Genomic DNA, 19,425 nt, shown 5'->3' with positions numbered 1-19,425 from the left:
ATACCAGCCCTCTCCACAATGCTGTTGATTTGCTGGTGACCTGTTGACATGGAAGACCCCACAGTGAGACGGTGGAGAGTGGTAGGGCTGGATGTGTAACCCTGGCCTGCCAAGCAGTGTGCCACATTCTGCAGTGATAAGGCAGAGAGCTGGGTCAGTGGGGCTGATGTGCAGACCATCCGTGATCTAATTGTTTGGTGAAGCGGGCACAGGGAACGGAATGGCCGACACCACTTCCCGTCAGCAGGAGTGGATGGGCTGGAACTGTTTCCACTGGCAGGAGGTTTGGGAACCACAATTCTGGCATAAATGGGAAAGAAGAACAGATGGACAGGAGGAAATTATTTTGTTTTAGCTGCAAGGGTTTGTTCAGATGTAGAAGACGATGGTTAGAGAGTGTTGGAAGCAGATTCCTTCGTCACATTCACAAGGGAATTGGATTTTACTTGGAGAGGGGACAGCTGCAGGGTGGAGGGGGAAGTGCAGGAGGAGTGGGGTCAAGTTTAAATTGTCGTCCTGCTGGCAGGGGCACGATGGGCCTGTGGTCTCTGTGTGATTCTGTGTCCGGGAGCTGATCTGGAGGGAGGTGTTCGGGGGTGGGGGTGGTGGAGAGATTTCTGAAATTAGACAAAGGAATGGACTGTTCGCATCAGATCAGTGGCGTTTACAGAAAAAGGAAGAATTTAGCAGTAAACTTATTCAAATAATTATGATCAGTTCAGTGGTGATGTTGGTTAGAACGTTGAAGTAAAACTGGTGTGCATGCCTGTACCTTGTCTCCAGCACTACATGTATGATATAGTGGTGTCTGTGTAATGGACTCTGCTTCTGAAATCCAACTGAACTGACCACACGATGCAGCTGACACTGCATCACACATTTAACGTGTGTAACTGAGGAAGAATTTCAATTCCACAGAGCCTGTGTAAATTACAGGCCAACCAGGAGGGAATGGTAACGTGGGTAAGAACGGACAGAGGAACTGTGGAAATACAGGAGCCCAGACTATGTGGGAGCGTGTCGGCCGACACAACTGACAGTAAGGATGAGATTCCTGAGCAGATGCAGAAATCTCAAAATGCGGTTAGATGTAGATGATATTTTCACTGACTGACCAGCCCAGAGAGGAAATGCAGGTTATGGCAATTCCCAACCACTGAAGGTGCAAAATCCATTTGGAAGAGCTGCTTCTCAATTCATTTCACTGGAAATGAAGGACTGTTGACTTACCAAGATAAGTATCAAGTTCAATTAAATTACTTCACATATTTCTAAATGTTGAAAGTGCTTTTGTTTACATAATTTTAATCTTCTTAATAGTTCAATACATTAGAATAGTTTTTGACTGCTCAGTATATTGACAGCTTGGACAGGTGGATAAATCGGGGATGTGGTTTCACCAGTTGTCAGAATTACCTTGAGCAGTGTTGTGGGCGCGGCTTGTTCTGGCCCACTGACGTGATGTCACTTACCTTGTGATAGACTCTGCCGATGGCAGCTTGTTGATCATGGATGAAGTTAAATCACCCAATCAGAATCCCCGGCAGCATCTGCTGTTCAGTAAATCCTGGGGAACAGTGGGTCTGTGGAGATCTGGGACTGACTCCAGTGTAAGTGGCTGAACACTGGTGATTCCCTGTGGAACTGCCAGCCAGAGCCAGCACTATTTGTCCCACAGTATCCTCAGCTTCCCGGGTACTCAGCAATTCAGGAAAGGGATGGTCAGCTGTGGCTTGAGGAGCTTTGCTGCTCTTCATTGACATTAACCCCCGACAACAGGGGAATTGCTGGACCAAAAACCTAGGACCATCTGGACGGCCTTCAACTAACCAATGTCTATCTATCCATCCACCGCAGAGTCAGACTTCAGGCCCAAAGTGACCATTTCCTCCCAACATCACCCAAACAGACCATCTGGTCATTTTCTGGTTCAGTTTGTGGGACCAAGATGCAGACAAGTTGGATGTTGAGTCCCCTTGTGTACAAAGTGACTGCACTGCAGAAGTACTTGCTGGGCAGGGAAAGGCTTTGGGATGTTCTGGGGTGTGGAAGTCAATGAAAAACAAATTGTTTTCAACAAAACAAAGCCAGTAAAATAAAACTAGAAACAGTGTGGTTGCCAGAAACCTGACTGAAAGTATTTGATGAAAGGCCACGGACGTGAAACTTTAACTCTCTTTCTCTCCTCACAGATGTTCCCTGAGCTGCTGAGTGTTTCAGTGCTGGAGGCACATTAATGTCAGTCGGTGAGATCTGCAGCCGAGGATCGATTACATCCCGGGACCAGCAGGTGGTAAGTACAGTTCCGTCTGGATCAGTGTTCCCAATGGTGGGCAGGAGGTGGATCAGGGTCTTTGGAAAACACCCAAGATGTCAGCAGGGAGCTGGGGTGAGGGGGGGAACAGGAGCTGGGTGGGTCGGCAGGGAGCCGGCTTTTCTAAAAGAAGAACCTGGGGATGAAATTACACTTGGGTATTTGTACAAAATGCTCACTGGTGAATCAACAGCTCAGGTTAGACTCAGTACAGAGTAAAATCAGGCCGTCATAAGTGTACCACAGGTGGGTGATGTTTATTTATTCATCTTTTGGGATCTGGGCATTGCCAGTAACGTCAGCATGTATTATCTGTCAGAGCTGCCATTCAGAGGGCATTTGGAGTCAACTACATCGGTGGGTCTGGAGTCATAAATAGGCTCGACTGGGTGAGGATGGCAAATCTCCTTCCCCAAGGGGCAGCAGTGAAACAGGCTGATGAGCTAAAACATGTCGATGTTAAGAAGGGGGATGAGCTGGAACTTTTGATAAACATTTGGAGAGATAAGTCCCCGGGGCCGGACGGGATATATCCCAGGATACTACGGGAAGTGAGGGAAGAGACTTCTGAGCCCTTGGCGATTATCTTTGCGTCCTCACTAGCCACAGGAGTAGTGCCACATGGTGGGAGGGTGACAGATATTATTCCATTGTTCAAGGAAGGGAGTAGGGATAACCCTGGGAATTTTTGAGCCGTGAGTCTTACTTCAGTGGTGGACAAATTATTGGAAAAGATTCTTTGGGACAGGATTTATGAGCATTTGGAGAAGCATAGTCTGATTCAGGATAGTCAGCATGGCTTTGTGAGGGGCAGGTCATGCCTCATGAGCCTGACTGAATTCTTTGAGGATTTGACAAAATGCATTGATGAGGGTAGAGCAGTGGATGTGGTGTATATGGACTTCAGTAAGGCGTTTGATGAGGTTCCCCATGAGAGGCTCATTGAGAAGGTCGGGATGCATGGGATCCATGGAAACTTGGCTATGTGGATTCGGAATTGGCTTGCCCATAGAAGACAGAGTGCGGTTGCAGGTGAAGCGTATTCTGCCTGGAGGTGGGTGACCAGTGGTGTTCCGCAGGGATCTGTTCTGGGACCCCTGCTCTTTGTGATTTTTTTCCAACAATTTGGATGAGAAAGTGGAAGGGTGGCTTAGTAATTTTGCAGATAACACGAAGGTTGGTGGTTTTGTGGGTAGTGTAGAAGGTTGTTGAGGGTTAAAATGGGACATTGATAGGATGCAAAGCTGGGCTGAGAAGTGGCAGATGGAGTTCAAGGCAGAAAAGTGTGAAGTGATTCACTTTGGAAGGTCAAATTTTAAGGCAGAATACAAGGTTAATGGCAGGATTCTTAGCAGTGTGGAGGAACAGAGGGATCTTGGGGTGCGTTGATAGGGTTGTTCAGGAGGCGTATGGTGTGTTGGCCTTTGTTAGTCGGGGATTCCGTTCAAGAGCCGTTGCAGCTCCATAAAACACTGGTAGACCACACTTAGTGTTCGGTTGTCACCTCACGAAAGGAAGGATGTGGAAGTTTTGAAAAGGATGCAGAGGAGATTTACCAGGATGCTGCCTGGTTTGGAGAGCATGTCTCATGAAGACAGGTTGAGTGAGCTCGGGCTTTCCTCCTTGGAGCGAAGGAGGGTGAGAGGTGACCTGAGAGGTGTACAAGACGATGAGAGGCAGAGATCGAATGGACAGCCAGAGACTTTTTCCCAGGGCAGAAATGGCCAACATGGGGGTGCATAATTTTAGGGTGACTGGAGGAGAGTACAGGGTGGATATCAGAAGCAAGTTTTTTTATATATACACACAGAGTGTGGTGGGTTTGGATTAGCATGGAACGTGCTGCCAGGGGTGCTGTTGGAGGCAGATACATCAGGGACATTTAAGAGACTCTTCGATAGGCACATGGATGATAGAAAAATGGAGGGGCATGTAGGAGGGAATGGTGAGATTGATGTGAGAGTGGGCTAACAGGTCAGCACAACATCATGGGCCGAAGGGCCTTACTGTGCTGTAATTTTCTATGTTCCCCACTGCACAACAGGGCTGTACTGTGAAAGTACTTCGTCTGTGATGTGCTCGGGGACACCATGAAATGTGCTCTGTAAATGTCAACACATTATCTCACAGCTCCCTTCACTGAACCACAAACAACCACTGGTTAATGTAGGAAAGTGTTTGTTAACAGAGAGATGGCAGAGGAATTGAAATGAATATTTTGCATCGGTCTTCACCGTGGAGGACATCAGCAATGTGCCGGTTAGTCAGGAGTCTCACGAAATGGAATTGAGTTCAGTTAAGATTACTAGGGAGAAGGTACTAGGAAAACTAAATGGGCTAAAGACTGATAAGTCTCCCGGACCGGATGAGGTGCATCCCCGGGTTTTGAAGGAGGTGGCTTTAGAGATAGTGGAGGCATTGACGATAATTTTCCAGAAATTGATAGATTCCGGCGTGGTTCCGGAGGACTGGAGGGTCGCGAATGTAGTTCCGTTGTATAAGAAAGGTGGGAGGCAGCATAAAGGAAATTACAGACCTATTAGTCTGACGTCAGTGATGGGAAAGTTATTGGAATCTATCCTCAAAGACGGGGTTACGGAATACCTAGAGGCGCAAGACAAGATAGGTCCAAGCCAGCATGGTTTTGTGAAGGGAAGATCCTGCCTGACCAACCTATTGGAGTTTTTTTGAAGAAATCACAGGTGAGGTGGATAAGGGAGAGGCGGTAGATGTTGTGTATTTAGACTTTCAAAAGGCCTTTGATAAGGTGCCTCGCAAGAGACCGAGGTCATGGAATTACAGGTAGGATAACAGAATGGGTGGAGCATTGGCTGGTTGACAGGAAGCAAAGAGTGGAAATAAAAGGATCTCGTTCTGGTTGGTTACCGGTTGCTAGTGGGTGTGCCGCAGGGTTCGGTGTTGGGACCGCTCCTTTTTACCTTGTACATTAACGATTTGGATGATGGAATAAATGGTTTTGTGGCTAAGTTTGCGGATGACACCAAGATAGGGGGAGGAGTAGGGAGTATTGAAGAGATAGGAAGGTTGCAGAGGGACCTAGACAGTTTAGGAGAATGGGCAAGGAAATGGCAGATGAGATTCAATGTAGGGGAAATGTGCAGTTGTACACTTTGGAAGCAGAAATAAGCGGGCAGATTATTATCTAGGAGGAGAGAAAATCCAAAGCACGGAAGTACAAAGGGACTTGGGGGTACTCGTGCAGGATACCTTAAAGGTTAACCACCAGGTCGGATCGGTGGTAAAGAAAGCGAATGCTATGTTGGTATTCATTTCGAGAGGTATAGTGTATAAAAGTAAGGAAGTGTTGATGAGGCTCTACAGGCACTAGTGAGGCCTCATTTGGAATATTGTGCGCAGTTTTGGGCCCCACAAATTAGGAAGGATGTGTTGACGTTGGAGAGGGTTCAGAGGAGATTTACGAGGATGATTCCAGGAATGAAAGGGCTTACGTATGAGGAGCGGTTGTCGCTCTTGGGACTGTACTCACTGGAGTACAGAAGAATGAGAGGGGACCTCATAGCGACATTTAAAATATTGATAGGAAAGGACAGAGTAAATGTGGCTAGGCTGTTTCCCTTGGTGGGTGAGTCCAGGACCAGAGGGCACAATCTTAGAATTAGAGGGTACAGTTTCAAAACAGAGATGAGGAGAAATTTCTTTAGACAGAGGGTGGTGAATTTGTGGAACTCCTTGCCACGTACAGCAGTGGAGGCCAGATCAGTGGGGGGCGTTCAAGGAGGAGATAGATAGATATCTAAATAGTCAGGATATCAAGGGATATGGGGATAAGGCCAGAAATTGGGATTAGAATAGTTTCTTTTCTTCTTCTTCCCCATTCCCCATTTCTCATTTCTATTTCCCTTTCCTTGGAGCAGGGCTCGATGGGGCCGAATGGCCTGCTTCTGCTCCCTTGTCTTGTGATCTTGTGAAACATACGGTCGGGTGATGGAGGAGGGCAAGAAATTAGAGCAGTTGCTCCGTCTGTGCACTGAGAATAAGCAGTTCTTTTGAACAGTAAAGCTCAGAAATATCAAGCAATTTGACTTGGAAGCTAAACTACGAGCTGTCAGTGAATTCACAATGATGGATAAAATATATTGAGTTACTGAGGATCTCTAAATGTTGAAATTCAACAGAAAACACAAAGAAAAACTGTTGTGCCAAACCCACGTTTAGGACCACATGTAACATTATCTTTGTTCAAATGAATCATTGTTTTGAACTTCTGCTTTTGAATTAAACGGCATCAAGTTGTTTTCCAATCTAAAAAACCTCCTGTGTTCTGAAGCATTTAGCCTGGGAGTGTCTGACAGCATCGTAGAGAGAGCTTTACTCTACGTCAAACACTCTGTCCCTGCCCTGGGAGTGTGTGACAGGACAGTGTGGAGGGAACTTCACTCAGTGTTTAACCTATGCCTTGGGAGTGTGTGATGGGACAGGTTGGAGGGAGCCTCACTCTGTGTCTAACTTGTGATAGGACAGTGCAGAAGGAACTTTGTATCAAATCCATAGCTGACAGGACAGTAGGGGGGAGCTTTATTCTGCATTTAACTCATGCTCTGTGTGCTGTGGGGTACTTGATGGGATCTCTTTGAGGAAGCATTTGCCAAAATAAATAATATTCCATTGAATGACAGAGCACAGAACGAGGCCATTCATCCGATTGTGTCTGTGCTTCCCTTTAGTTCAGCTAACCCAATGAACCCATCGCTCCCTCTGCTCTTTCCCTGTATCCCATGAATAGGAGGATCTCCTCCTGTTCCCTCTCTGCAGTCAGTCTTCAGTCGGCTACCACCATCATTCAGGCAGTGTGTTCCAGATCACAGCTGCTGCATCAACAAACGCTTCCTTCAATGCTCCCCTATTCCCCATTATTGACTCTGAATGTTTCCCTCCCCACCCCACCCACCAATGTAAGGCTGCCTGGAATGTATGAAGTAATCGTGCCTTCAATTCCCTGCCTTACCTTTCCGGCACCACTCCCCCCGCTGCCTTCTCAAATCCAAACTTCTCTCACTGAACCCCACCTCCCCACCACCCACCAGGGAATAAAACGAAACCCTTAATCCCATCAATTAATCCTGGGATATTCTCAATGTGCACTCAGTGCTGCCTGATACTGTGCTGTATCCTGGGACGGGCCTCACCCCGGACATTCCAGGACGGGACTGACACCCACCTGTACCCTGCAGATATTGAGCCATCAACCAGATCATACATTTGCAGACCATTCCCTCAGACTATGTCTTATCCAATTACCTTCAACATGAAGCAGCGGACAGTAAAACCTGACCCAGTAACTAGACCCTGAACAGATCCGGTGTTGTCATTGACAGGAAACACGTTAACCTGCACTGAAACGCTCAGCCCCTGAACGTGGGTTCAGTTGGCGCTGAGTATCAGAACCCAGACATGAACCAAACACTGAGCTCACTCACCACACAGGGTTCATCGGCTGGTGTCGAGGCACAGCCAAAACCTGAGGACAAGATCCAACCCCATTCCCCTGCAGCCTGTTCCCGGGCGGTGGACGGGTCACTGGTGGGGTGGGGGATGTACCGTCGGACTGTTCCTGGGAATGTTCTGACTCTGGAGAAACCCGCCCGTCTCGGGGGGATTCATGTCATTGCTCCAAATATCTCACCGATTTCAGGCGAATCACCGAATTCGCCAATACCGTAAATTAATGAAATACAAATGGGTGAGGATGGCATTGAGAATTGGTCTTACCTGAAGTCACCGTCAGCGACGTTCCTTTCCCCCAGTAGTAAAGATAGTCACACTGCTGCGTCTCCCCACTGTCCCAATGCAGTAACTTCACTTGTCCGTCACATCCAACAATCCCAGCAAAGTGTCAACATGAACCGTGTCCGGACCGGGAGCAGCCGCTCCCTGTGTTTCCCTCCCAAACTCCGCGCTGCTCTCTTCCGGCAGTGGGAATAAAGAGGCATCTTTGCCGTTGTCCTGTCTGCGGACACCGGCCCCCGCCGTCGCCCAGAAACACAATCGCCTCTTTTTGGGCTTTTCATTGCCCAGAAATGGACATTTGCCCCCAGCCGTCCGAGTCAGGCCTCAGGTGTTTGACTCTGGGAAGCAGCAATGCGGAGTCGCTGGAGACAGGCTGCGCTGCAGACGCTCATTTGTCGGCACCAGTTTGTGTTCAGCTCCCCACCGCCGTGGTATATCCATATCACGGTGTTTCAGCTCAGGTCACAAACCGCCTCCATCCAGCCCGAAATCCAGCGGAGCCCAGAGCCGGCCAGCGGCTTTATTAAACCCCCCGTCTGTGTCCGGGTGTCCCGCACAGCAGGACTCAGTCTCGGCCATCCCAGTCCTGAAGTGGACAGGGTGCAACCCACCGGGACCTTTCACTCTGCTTCTACCGACTGCTGCTCCTCGGTGGTTCCGGTCCCTTCCAGACACATCTTCAGTGGAACTTGTTCCCACTCCCAGATTATCCACTCGGGATCTGATTTATATCCACGGGTCCCGGGGTAAAGGCCGGTGGCAGCGCCCGAAGAGCCCAATTGAAGGAGTTTTGTTGCGGCAGGTTTGTGTGTGGAGGGAGCCCCCATCTCTCACACTGTGCCATCCAGTATATAGTCACTGTGATCCACCGCCGTACGATAACCTCCGCCCCTCTCACTGTCTCCGAGCTCACTCACTCCTCAGTTAAACCGCACCGGACACCAAGGTCTCTCTGACCATCGGTGTTCCCCAGCGCCCGACCATTGACTGTAAACTGTGGACCAGGGACCGACACCCGGCTGGGCCGATCGGTGACTCCAGTCCCACCCACGGCGCTTGGCTCCGAGCTGCCCTCTGAAGTGATCCGCTGAGCCCCTCGGTCCCTCCAGCCTCTCCTCCCAGGAATCGCGGCTGACAACACGCCTCCCATTCCAGCGACGGCCGACGGCGGCACAGCAAGGCCGGGACACGGCTGCGGTGATCAGTGCCGTCCTGTCCCTCAGCGCCCTGAGGGCGGGCGCTCTCGCTGGGTTTTTGTCCCGGTCCAGTCCCGCTCCCTCTCACTGTGTCTCTCGCACAGTAATAGGTGGCCGTGTCGTCCGGTCTCAGGCTGTTCATTTGCAGATAAAAGTTGCTGCTGTCCTTGGAAGCGGTGAACCGGTCTTGGACTCCAGGCGCGTAATACTTGTAACTTTCGGAGTAATACGCTACCAGCCACTCCAGCCCTTTCCCGGAGACCTGCTTCACCCAGCTCATGTAGTAGCTGCTGAGATCGGACCCACTGACTGCACAGGTCAGTCTGTAGGACTCCCCGGGCTTTACCACCGCTGACGCGGGCTGTGTCAGCACGACGTCGGACCGCACGCCTGTCAATAAACGAGAAAAGAGCGGACTTTAATAAACAGTTCCACGGGCAGAGGGTCACAGAGCCTCCGAGAAGCAGCCGGGCCCCGGGTGGGGCACAAGCGGCGGGGACACCCACCTGCCAGACAGGACAGAAGGAGACAGAGATAAGGAGCGACGCCCATCGCCCTGTGCACTGAGCCAGACTCGGACACTCCAGAAATCGGCGGCTTCAGCTCCGGCCGGCTTTGTCGGGAGCCGCAGTGAGCGCTGTTTAAATAGGGACGTGGGTTGAACAGGCTGCCACCCACTGAAACCAGAGGCGCAGCTTCCTGTCCCCGCCCCCAGCAGCGATTTCAATTCCCCAAAAGATGTTTGTCTCCGCAACAGGGGGGCAGGTCAGCGGAGGTGATCAGATCCGGATGAAAGATCTGTCACACTCTGCTCCGTTCATGAACTTCACTGTTGAACCGTTTGTGTAAACGGAAACACCCAGAGACCCCAGAGAGGGACTGAGAGACACCGGTCAGTGTACAGATATCCCCCTGAGGGAGAGGGACTGAGAGACACCGGTCAGTGTACAGATATCCCCCTGAGGAGAGGGTCTGAGAGCCACCGGTCAGTGTACAGATATCCCTGAGGGAGAGGGACTGAGTGACACCGGTCATTGCACAGATATCCCCCTGAGGGAGAGGGACTGAGAGACACCGGTCAGTGTACAGATATTCCCCTGAGGGAGAGGGACTGACACACCAGTCAGTGCACAGATATCCCCGAGAGAGAGGGACTGAGAGACACCGGACAGTGTACAGATATCCCCTGAGGTAGACGGACTGAGAGACACCGGTCAGTGTACAGATTATCTCCCTGAGGGAGACGGTCTGAGTGACACCGGTCAGTGTATAGATATCCCCGAGGGAGAGGGACTGAGTGACACCGGTCAGTTTACAGATATTCCCCTGAGGGAGAGTGACTGAGAGGCACTGGTCAGTGTACAGATATTCCCCTGAGGGAGAGGGTCTGAGAGACACCGGTCAGTGTACAGATATTCCCCTGAGGGAGAGGGTCTGAGAGCCACCGGTCAGTGTACAGATATCCCTGAGGGAGAGGGACTGAGTGCCACCGGTCATTGCACAGATATCCCCCTGAGGGAGAGGGACTGAGAGACACCGGTCAGTGTACAGATATTCCCCTGAGGGAGAGGGACTGACACACCAGTCAGTGCACAGATATCCCCGAGAGAGAGGACTGAGAGACACCGGACAGTGTACAGATATCCCCTGGTAGACGGACTGAGAGACACCGGTCAGTGTACAGATTATCTCCCTGAGGGAGACGGTCTGAGTGACACCGGTCAGTGTATAGATATCCCCGAGGGAGAGGGACTGAGTGACCGGTCAGTTTACAGATATTCCCCTGAGGGAGAGTGACTGAGAGGCACTGGTCAGTGTACAGATATTCCCCTGAGGGAGAGGGACTGAGAGACACCGGTCAGTGCACAGATATCCCCCTGAGGGAGAGGGACTGAGAGGCACCGGTCAGTGTACAGATATCCTCCTGAGGGAGAGGGACTGAGTGACATTGGTCAACGTATAGATATCCCCCTGAGGGAGAGGGTCTGAGAGACACTGGTCAGTGTACAGATTATCCCCCTGAGGGAGAGGGTCTGAGAGCCACCGGTCAGTGTACAGATATCCCCGAGTTAGAGGAATTGAGACACTGGTCAGTGTGCAGATCTCCCCCTGAAGGAGAGGGTCTGAGAGACACCGGTCAGTGTATAGATATCCCTGTGGGAGAGGGACTGAGGAACCCCCGTCACTGTACAGATCTCCCTGAGGGAGAGAACTGAGAGACAGCAGTCAGTGTACAGATATCCCACTGAGGGAGGGGGACTGAGGGACACCGGTTTTGTGTACAGATATCCCCCTGAGGGAGGGGGGACTGAGGGTCACTGGTCAGTGTACAGATGTCCCCCTGAGTGAGAGGGACATCGGTCAGTGTATAGATATCCCCCTGACGGAGAGGGGCTGGGAGACACCGGTCAGTGTTCAGATATCCCCCTGAGGGAGAGGGGCTTAGGGACACCTGTCAGTGTACAGATATCCCCCGGGATGAAAGAGATTGAGAGACACTGGTCAGTGTACATATCCCCCTGAGGGATAGGGTCTGAGAGACACCGGTCAGTCTACGAATATCCTCCTGAGGGAGAGGGACTGAGGGACACCGGTCAGTGTTCAGATATCCCCCTGAGGGAGAGGGTATGAGCGGCACTGGTCAGTGTCCAGATATCCCCCGGGGTGAAAGGGATTGAGAGACACTGGTCAGTGTACAGATATCCCCCTGAGGGATAGGGACTGAGAGACAGCGGTCAGTGTACAGATATCCTCCTGAGGGAGAGGGACTGAGTGACACTGGTCAACATATAGATATCCCCCTGAGGGAGTGGGTCTGAGAGACACTGGTCAGTGTACAGATATCCCCCTGACGGAGAGGAACTGAGAGACACCGGTCAGTGTACAGATATCCCCGAGTTAGAGGAATTGAGACACTGGTCAGTGTGCAGATCTCCCCCTGAAGGCGAGGGTCTGAGAGACACCGGTCACTGTATAGATAGTCCCTGAGGGAGAGGGACTGAGGGAACCCCCGTCACTGTACAGATCTCCCTGAGGGAGAGAACTGAGAGACAGCGGTCAGTGTACAGATATCCCCCTGTGAGGTACACCGGTCAGTGTACAGATATCCCCCTGAGGGAGGGGGACTGAGGGACACTGGTCAGTGTACAGATATCCCCCCGAGGGAGGGGGACTGAGGGACACTCGTCAGTGTACAGATATCCCCCTGAGGGAGAGGGACATTGGTCAGTGTATAGATATCCCCCTGACGGAGAGGGGCTGGGAGACACCGGTCAGTGTTCAGATATCCCCCTTAGGAAGAGGGGCTGAGAGACACCGGTCAGTGTACAGATATCCCCCTGAGGGAGAGGGGCTGAGAGACACTGGTCAGTGTACAGATATCCCCCTGAGGGAGAGGGATTGAGTGACACTGGTCAGTGTACAGATATCCCCCTGACGGAGAGGGGCTGGGAGACACCTGTCAGTGTTCAGGTATCCCCCTTAGGAAGAGGGGCTGAGAGACACCGGTCAGTATACAGATATCCCCCTGAGGGAGAGGGGCTGAGAGACACTGGTCAGTGTACAGATATCTCCCTGAGGGAGAGGGACTGAGAGACACTGGTCAGTGTACAGATATCCCCCCGAGGGAGGGGGACTGAGGGACACTGGTCAGTGTACAGATATCCCCCTGAGGGAGAGGGGCTGAGAGACACTCGTCAGTGTACAGATATCCCCCTGAGGGAGAGGGATTGAGTGACACTGGTCAGTGTACAGATATCCCCCTGAGTGAGCAGGACTGTTACACACAGTTAGTAAGCAAAAGAGACTGAAATGACAAAATGAATCACCACACAATCTTGCTGCACCCGTATCATGAGAATCAATGCGAAGCAGAGATTCCCGGGTGGGAGGAGGATGAAACCGAGCCAGGAATATTCTCTCTCAGAGACCTGACAACAGGAGTTTCAGCTCTCAGTGCTGGGCAGGTCTCCCCTCACCACTGTTCGTTGATCTGTGTCGGCCGGTGAGAGCAGCAGGATCTTGGATGCAAGGAGTTCAGGAACAGGAGCCAAACACCAGGGGAAACAGTTGTGCCTGGAAACGGGAGGCTGCTCAGTCAGTTGGGCAGCCAAGTGCTGTGGGCGGGTCAGTAAGGACTGGAAACTCCAGGGAGAGAGCGTCTGTGGAGCAGGTAGTCTGTTTGTGTCAAAATTCCCCACCCTGGTGATGGCAGCACCGTGTGTGCCAAATCTTGTATCCTCACTCAGATATAAACTGCACTGTTTGAATTACAGATCAAAACAAAGCTCCCCCTCTCACAGTGACTGGCAGTCCCTCAGCAGCTTTCATGACTTCAGGACAAACACAGAGTGGTTTTTGCAGACAATGAAGTACTTGTTGAAGTGGAGTCACTGTTGTCACAGAGGGAAGGTGAGACACAGAGCAAACTCCCTGAAACAGCAATGAAATAAAGAGAGCAGACATTCTATGTCATTGATGCTGGGTGAGGGACCAGTGTTGGGATGGTGAGTGGAGAACATACAACTGAAAGGGCAGACCTGTCTTCAGTTGGACACTTCCTGTGAAAGGCAGCACCTCCCTCAGTACTGCACCAGCAGGGCCAGCCTGTGACAGGGGCTGCAGTCTCTGGAGTGGGACCTCAACCCACAACCAGTGTGACACAAAACTGAGAGTGGTCCCACTGACCAAGGAGACAGTGAGACAGGCAAGAACAACACGTGTGTCAGCAGTGGTTCCCAGGATATCTCACTGTTCCATCCTCAGGTCTCACGGTGGGACAAGTCCATACAGGGCAGTGGGAGCTAGAAAAAAGTGAGAAATCGATGCAGGAGGAGGGCATTCGGCCCCTCTCACCTGCTCCATCATTCAATAAGATCATAGCTTCTATTTTAACTCAGTGTCACTCTCCTGCATTAAAACCATATCTCTTGAATCATTTGTGACTAAAAATCCATTGCCTTGAATGTTCTCAGTGACTGAGCCTCCACAGCCCCTTGGGTCGAGAATTCCAGATTCACGACACTCTGGGTGAAGATTTTCTCATCATCTTGGTCCTGAACGGCAGAACTTTGAAAGTGTGGCGCTTGGTTCTAGACACCCTGACCAGCAGAATCATCACCTGAACATCTACCCTGCCATCACTGAAGAATGTCAAACATTTCCGTGAGGTCACACACCACTCTTCCAAACTCTGGAGAGCAGAGGTGCCGTCTGCTTCATCTCTCCTCACACAACAAGCCCACCATCCCAGGAATCAATCCGGTCAACATTCACTGCACTCTCTCTGTTGTAAGTCCATCCTCCCTCAGGCCAGGAGTCCACACCTGTACTCACTATTCCAGACGTAGTCTCCCCAGGGCTCTCTCTAATCGGAGCAACATGCCACTGCTCTTCTACTCAAATCCTCTTGCAATAAAGGCCAACATATCATTCCTTCCCAATGTTGCCTCACCTGTATGTTAACTTCAGTGATTCACGGACAAGGGGCCCAGATCCCTCTGAACAATGACACCTTTCAGTCTCTCACTGTGTGAACAATAATCTGGCTTTACTTTTTGAACCAAGGTGGATGACTTCCCATTTCCCACATTATATTCCATCTGCCACGTCTGGATCCATTCAGTTTTCCTGTCTGTAGCCCCTGAAGCCTCCCTGCTCACTTGCTCACAGTCCAGACTGACTGCACCGTTTTATCGATCAGTCCCCTCTCTCCTCCCTTCTCCTTCATGTCCCTGCCAGGTCTCCCCTTCAATCCATCTCTGTCATTCACTTCAGCACCTCCTGTGGCAGTGAGTTCCACAGTCTCATCACTCTCAGGGACAGAACGTTCTTCAGAATTCCCTGTTACATTTCTTGCTGACGATCTGATGTTGATTCACCAGTCAGGAGAATGAGTTCCCCAGTTCACTCCTCGAGCCCGCTCTGCCATTCCTTGTGATCACGGCTGATCTGATGATAATCTCAACCTGACATTCCCACCTGCCCTCAGTTACCTTTCAACCTTTGCTTTTCAGGAAACCATCTCCCTCCACCTTAAAACATATTCAAAGACTCTGCTTCCCCTGCGCTGCAAGGAAGACAGTTCCAAAGACTTATAACTCTCCATGAGGAACTTATTCAACTCGTCTCGGTCTGAAAAGGCGACCCCTTATTTTTAAAAAGTGAGACCTAGATTCTTTCACAGGAAGAAACACCTTCTTCACATCCACTCTGTCAAGACCTCTCAGTATGAGCTGTTTCAATCAATTGTTCCCACTCTTCTAAACCCCACAGATTCAAGCCTGACACGTCCAACCTTTCCTCAGAAGAGAACCAGCCCATCGCAGGTATCAGTTGAGTAAACTTTCTCTGAACTGCTTCCAGTGCATTTACATCCCTCATTAAATAAGGAGACCAACACTGCACACAGTACTCCAGACGTGGACTCACCATTGCCCTGTAAACCTGAAGCATAACCTCCCCACGTGTGTTCCATTCCACTGTCAATAACAGTGACAGTATGTGAGCTTTTGTAATGGCTGTACCTCCATACTAGCCTTTTGCAAATCATGCACAAGGTCACCCAGCAACCAGACCCAAGGTGCCTTTATCCAAGTCATTGATATACATGTTCAAAAGCTGAGGCCCCAGCACCAATCCTTCTGGCACATCACTGAATACACCCAAGCAACCAAAACAGACACATTTATGCTGACTGTGTGTTTCCTGTTGAGCAGCCATGTCAATATGTTACCTCCTGAGCCACGAGCTTTATTTTTCGCAGGCTGAGCCAGTATTTAACTGCCCATCCCTTTTTGCCCTTGACAATGTGGTGGTGAGCTGCCTTTTTGCACGGCTCAGTCCTTGATGTGCTGGTTTAACCACAATGCTGTCAGGGAGAGTTTGAGGATTTTGACCCAGTGATGGCGGAGGAACAGTGATGTATGGTGGGTGGTTTGGAGGGGAACTTCAAGGTGGTGGTGTTCCCTCAGCAAAGGAGTCTTGGTGGGTTGCTGCAGTGCATCCTGAGGACAGTACAAACTGCTGCTACTGTGCATCAGTGAATGGTTGTGGATGGGGTGCCTATCGAGCAGGCTGCTATATACTCTGTGGTGTCGAGCTTCTTGAGTGTTGTTGAAGCTGCATTAATCCAGGCAAGCGGAGAGTATTCCGTCACACTCCTGACTTCAGCCCTATAGATGGTGGTCAGGCTTTGGGGAGTTAGGAGGTGAGTGGCTTGTCACAGGATTCCTCGCCTCTGACCTGCTCTTGCAGCCACTTTGTGTATCTGGCAACTCCAGTTCAGCTTCTGGTCAGTGGTAACCCCCAGGATATTGATGATGGGGGATTCAGTGATGGTAATGCCATTGAATGCCGGGGGTGACAGCTGGATTTTCTCTTGTTGGATATCATCATGGCCTGGCATGGGATGGCACGAATGTTACTTGCCACCTATCAGCCCAGGCCTGGATCTTGTCCAGATCTTTCTGCATTTGTATGTGGGCTGCTTCATTACGTGGGGAAAGATGGAAACACAGGGTTGTTGCAGTCAGGAAGTTTAATTTCCCCAATATTGACTGGGACTCCCTTTGTGCAAGTGCCTTAGATGGGGCAGAATCTGTTCAGTGCATCCAGGTGGGCTTCTTGTAACAGGATGCAGATGGTCCAAACAGGGAAGGGGCCACACCAGAGCTTGTATTGGGAAATGAGTCTGGCCAGGTGATCAGACTTCCAGTGGAGCAGCATTTTGGGAACAATGATCATAACTTCCTAAGTTTTCAGTTAGTTGTGGATAAGGATCAGACTGGACCTCGGGGGAAAGTGCTAAATTGGGGGAGGGTTAATTACAACATTATTAGACAGGAACTGGGGAGAGGAGATTGGGAACAACTGTTATTGGGTAAATCCACATCTGACATGAAGGAATATGTTAAAGACCAGCAGGTTAGAGCTCGGGACCAGCGTGTTCCTGTAAAGAAGATAGGGATGGCAAGGTTTGGTAACCTTGGATAACAAGAAATGTAAATTTAGTCACAAAGAAAAAGGAAGCAGATAGGTAAGCTTTTTGGAAGCTGAAACTTGACAAGGGCTCGAGGAAGCAGGAAAGAATTTAAACAAGGAGTCAGGAGAGCAAAAAGGGGCATGAAATAGAACACAGAAATGTAGAGCATAGAACAGTGCAGCACAGTGCAGACCCTTCAGCCCACGATGTTGTGTTGACCCACATACACCTATTCCATGATCGATCTAACCCTTCCCTCCTGCACAGCCCATAACCCTCCATTTTTCTTACATCCATGTGCCTTTGCAAGAGTGTTTTAAATGTCCCTATTGTGTTAGCCTCTGCCACCACTCCTGGCAGTGCGTCCCAGGCACCCACCACTCTGTGTAAAAAAGCTACTTCTGACATCTCCCCAAAACTTTCTTCCACTCACCTTAAATGGATGTCCTCTGGTATTGGCCATTGTTGCCCTGGGAAAAAGGTGCTGGCTGTCCACTCTATCTATGCCCCTCATAATCTTATACACCTCTATCAAGTCACCCCTCATCCTCCGTCACTCCAAAGAGAAAAGCCCGAGCTTGCTCAAGCATTCCTCATAAGATATGTTCTCTAATCCAGACAGCATCCTGGTACATCTCTTCTGCACCCTATCCAAAGCTTCCATATCCTTCTTATAATGAGGAGACCAGACCTGAACAAAATATTCCAAGTGTGGTCTAACTGGAGCTTTATAGAGCTACAATGTTACCTTGCAGCTCATGAACTCAATCCCACAACTAATGAAGGCCAGCACACCATACACCTTCTTTACCACCCTATTAACGTGCAGTAACTCTGAGGGATCTACAGTCTTGGGCCCCAAGATCCCTCTGTTCCTCCACACAGCTAAGAATCCTGCCATTAACCTTGTACTCTGCCTTCAATTTCGATCTTCCAAAGTGTATCACTTCACACTTTTCCAGATTAAACTCCATCTGCCACTTCTCCGCCCAACTCTACATCCTGTCTATATCCCGTTATAACCCATGACAACCTTCTGCACTATCCACAACGCCTCCGACCTTCGTGTCATCTGCAAACTTACCAACCTATCACTCCATTTCCTCATCCAAGTCATTTATAAATAAGTCACAAAGAGCAGGGGTCCCAGAACAGATCCCTGCGGAACACCACGAGTCACTGACCCCCAGGCAGAAAATGCTCCATCTGCTGCCACCCTCTGCCTTCTGTGAGCAAGCTAATTCCAAATCCACGGAGCCAGGTTCCATGGATCCCACGACTCATGTCTTCCTGGATGAGCCTTCCATGGGGAACCTTGTCAAGCACCTAAACTCCATATACATCATCACTCTACCTTCATCAATTTCTTTTGTCACCTCCTCGATAAACTCAATGAGGCTCGTGGGGCACGACCTGCCCCTCACAAAGCCATGCTGACTATCCCTAACAAGACTCTGCTTCTCCAAATGCTCATCAATCCTATCCCAAACAATCCTCTCCAATAGTTTGCCCACCTCTGACGTAAGACTCGCTGGTCTGTAATTCCCAGCATTGTCCCTATTACCTTTCTGGAACAACAGAACAACATTTGCCATCCTCCAATCCTCTGGTACCACTCCTGCGGCCAGGGAGGACGCACAGTTCATCTTCAAAGCCTCAGCAATCTCTTCCCTTGCTTGCTGTAGTAACCTGGGATATATTATGTCCAGCCCCTTATCTACCCTTCTGCAAAAATGTCCTTGGCAAGTGGGATTAAGAAAAATCCCAAGGTATTTTATACATTTATAATAAACAAGAGGGTTTCTGTGGAAAGGGTAGGTCCACTCACGGACAAAGGAGGGAATTTACACCTGGAGCCAGAGGAAGTTGGCGAGATACTAAGTGAATAACTTGCATCAGTGTTCACCAAGGAGAAGGACAGAGATGATTGTGAGATCGGAGGGGGACGTTGATATTCTGGGGCATTCTGATATTAAGAGTGAGGAGGTGCTAGGGCTCTTGAATGTCATTGAGGTGGATAAGTTCTCAACACTGGTGTCCCACAAGGCTGCGTCCTCAGCCCTCTACTCTATTCCCAATATACTCAAGACTGTGTGGCCAGATTCTCTTTCAACTCTATCTACAAGTTTGCAGGTGATACCACTGTAGTGGGCCGTATCTCAAAT

General features: G+C 50.1%; 2 protein-coding genes across 2 annotated transcripts in view; both read right to left on the bottom strand.

Annotated features, from left to right (window-relative positions):
• The window catches only part of LOC127576521 (titin-like), a 380,637-nt gene that overhangs the window by 105,663 nt on the left and 255,549 nt on the right, over positions 1-19,425 (bottom strand). The gene's annotated exons all lie outside the window — the stretch shown is intronic.
• Positions 8,538-9,908, bottom strand: LOC127576514 (immunoglobulin delta heavy chain-like). The gene is made up of 2 exons (XM_052026992.1): positions 9,786-9,908; positions 8,538-9,669 (listed from the first exon to the last, which is right to left on the bottom strand). The coding sequence occupies exons 1-2, from the start codon at positions 9,829-9,831 to the stop codon at positions 9,008-9,010; spliced, it is 708 nt and encodes a 235-aa protein (XP_051882952.1). The 5' UTR covers positions 9,832-9,908; the 3' UTR covers positions 8,538-9,007.

This window comes from Pristis pectinata, chromosome 12 (genome assembly GCF_009764475.1).
Source record: "Pristis pectinata isolate sPriPec2 chromosome 12, sPriPec2.1.pri, whole genome shotgun sequence".
NCBI classification, from domain to species: domain Eukaryota; kingdom Metazoa; phylum Chordata; class Chondrichthyes; order Rhinopristiformes; family Pristidae; genus Pristis; species Pristis pectinata.
This window is presented reverse-complemented; position numbering and strand designations above follow the sequence as displayed.

Coding starts and splice junctions, on each gene's coding strand:
- LOC127576514 (XM_052026992.1), bottom strand. CDS start 9,831: ATGGGCGTCGCTCCTTATCTCTGTCTCCTTCTGTCCTGTCTGGCAG. Junction 9,670..9,785: donor CCTTCTGTCCTGTCTGGCAG/GTGGGTGTCCCC, acceptor GTTTATTGACAG/GCGTGCGGTCCGACGTCGTG.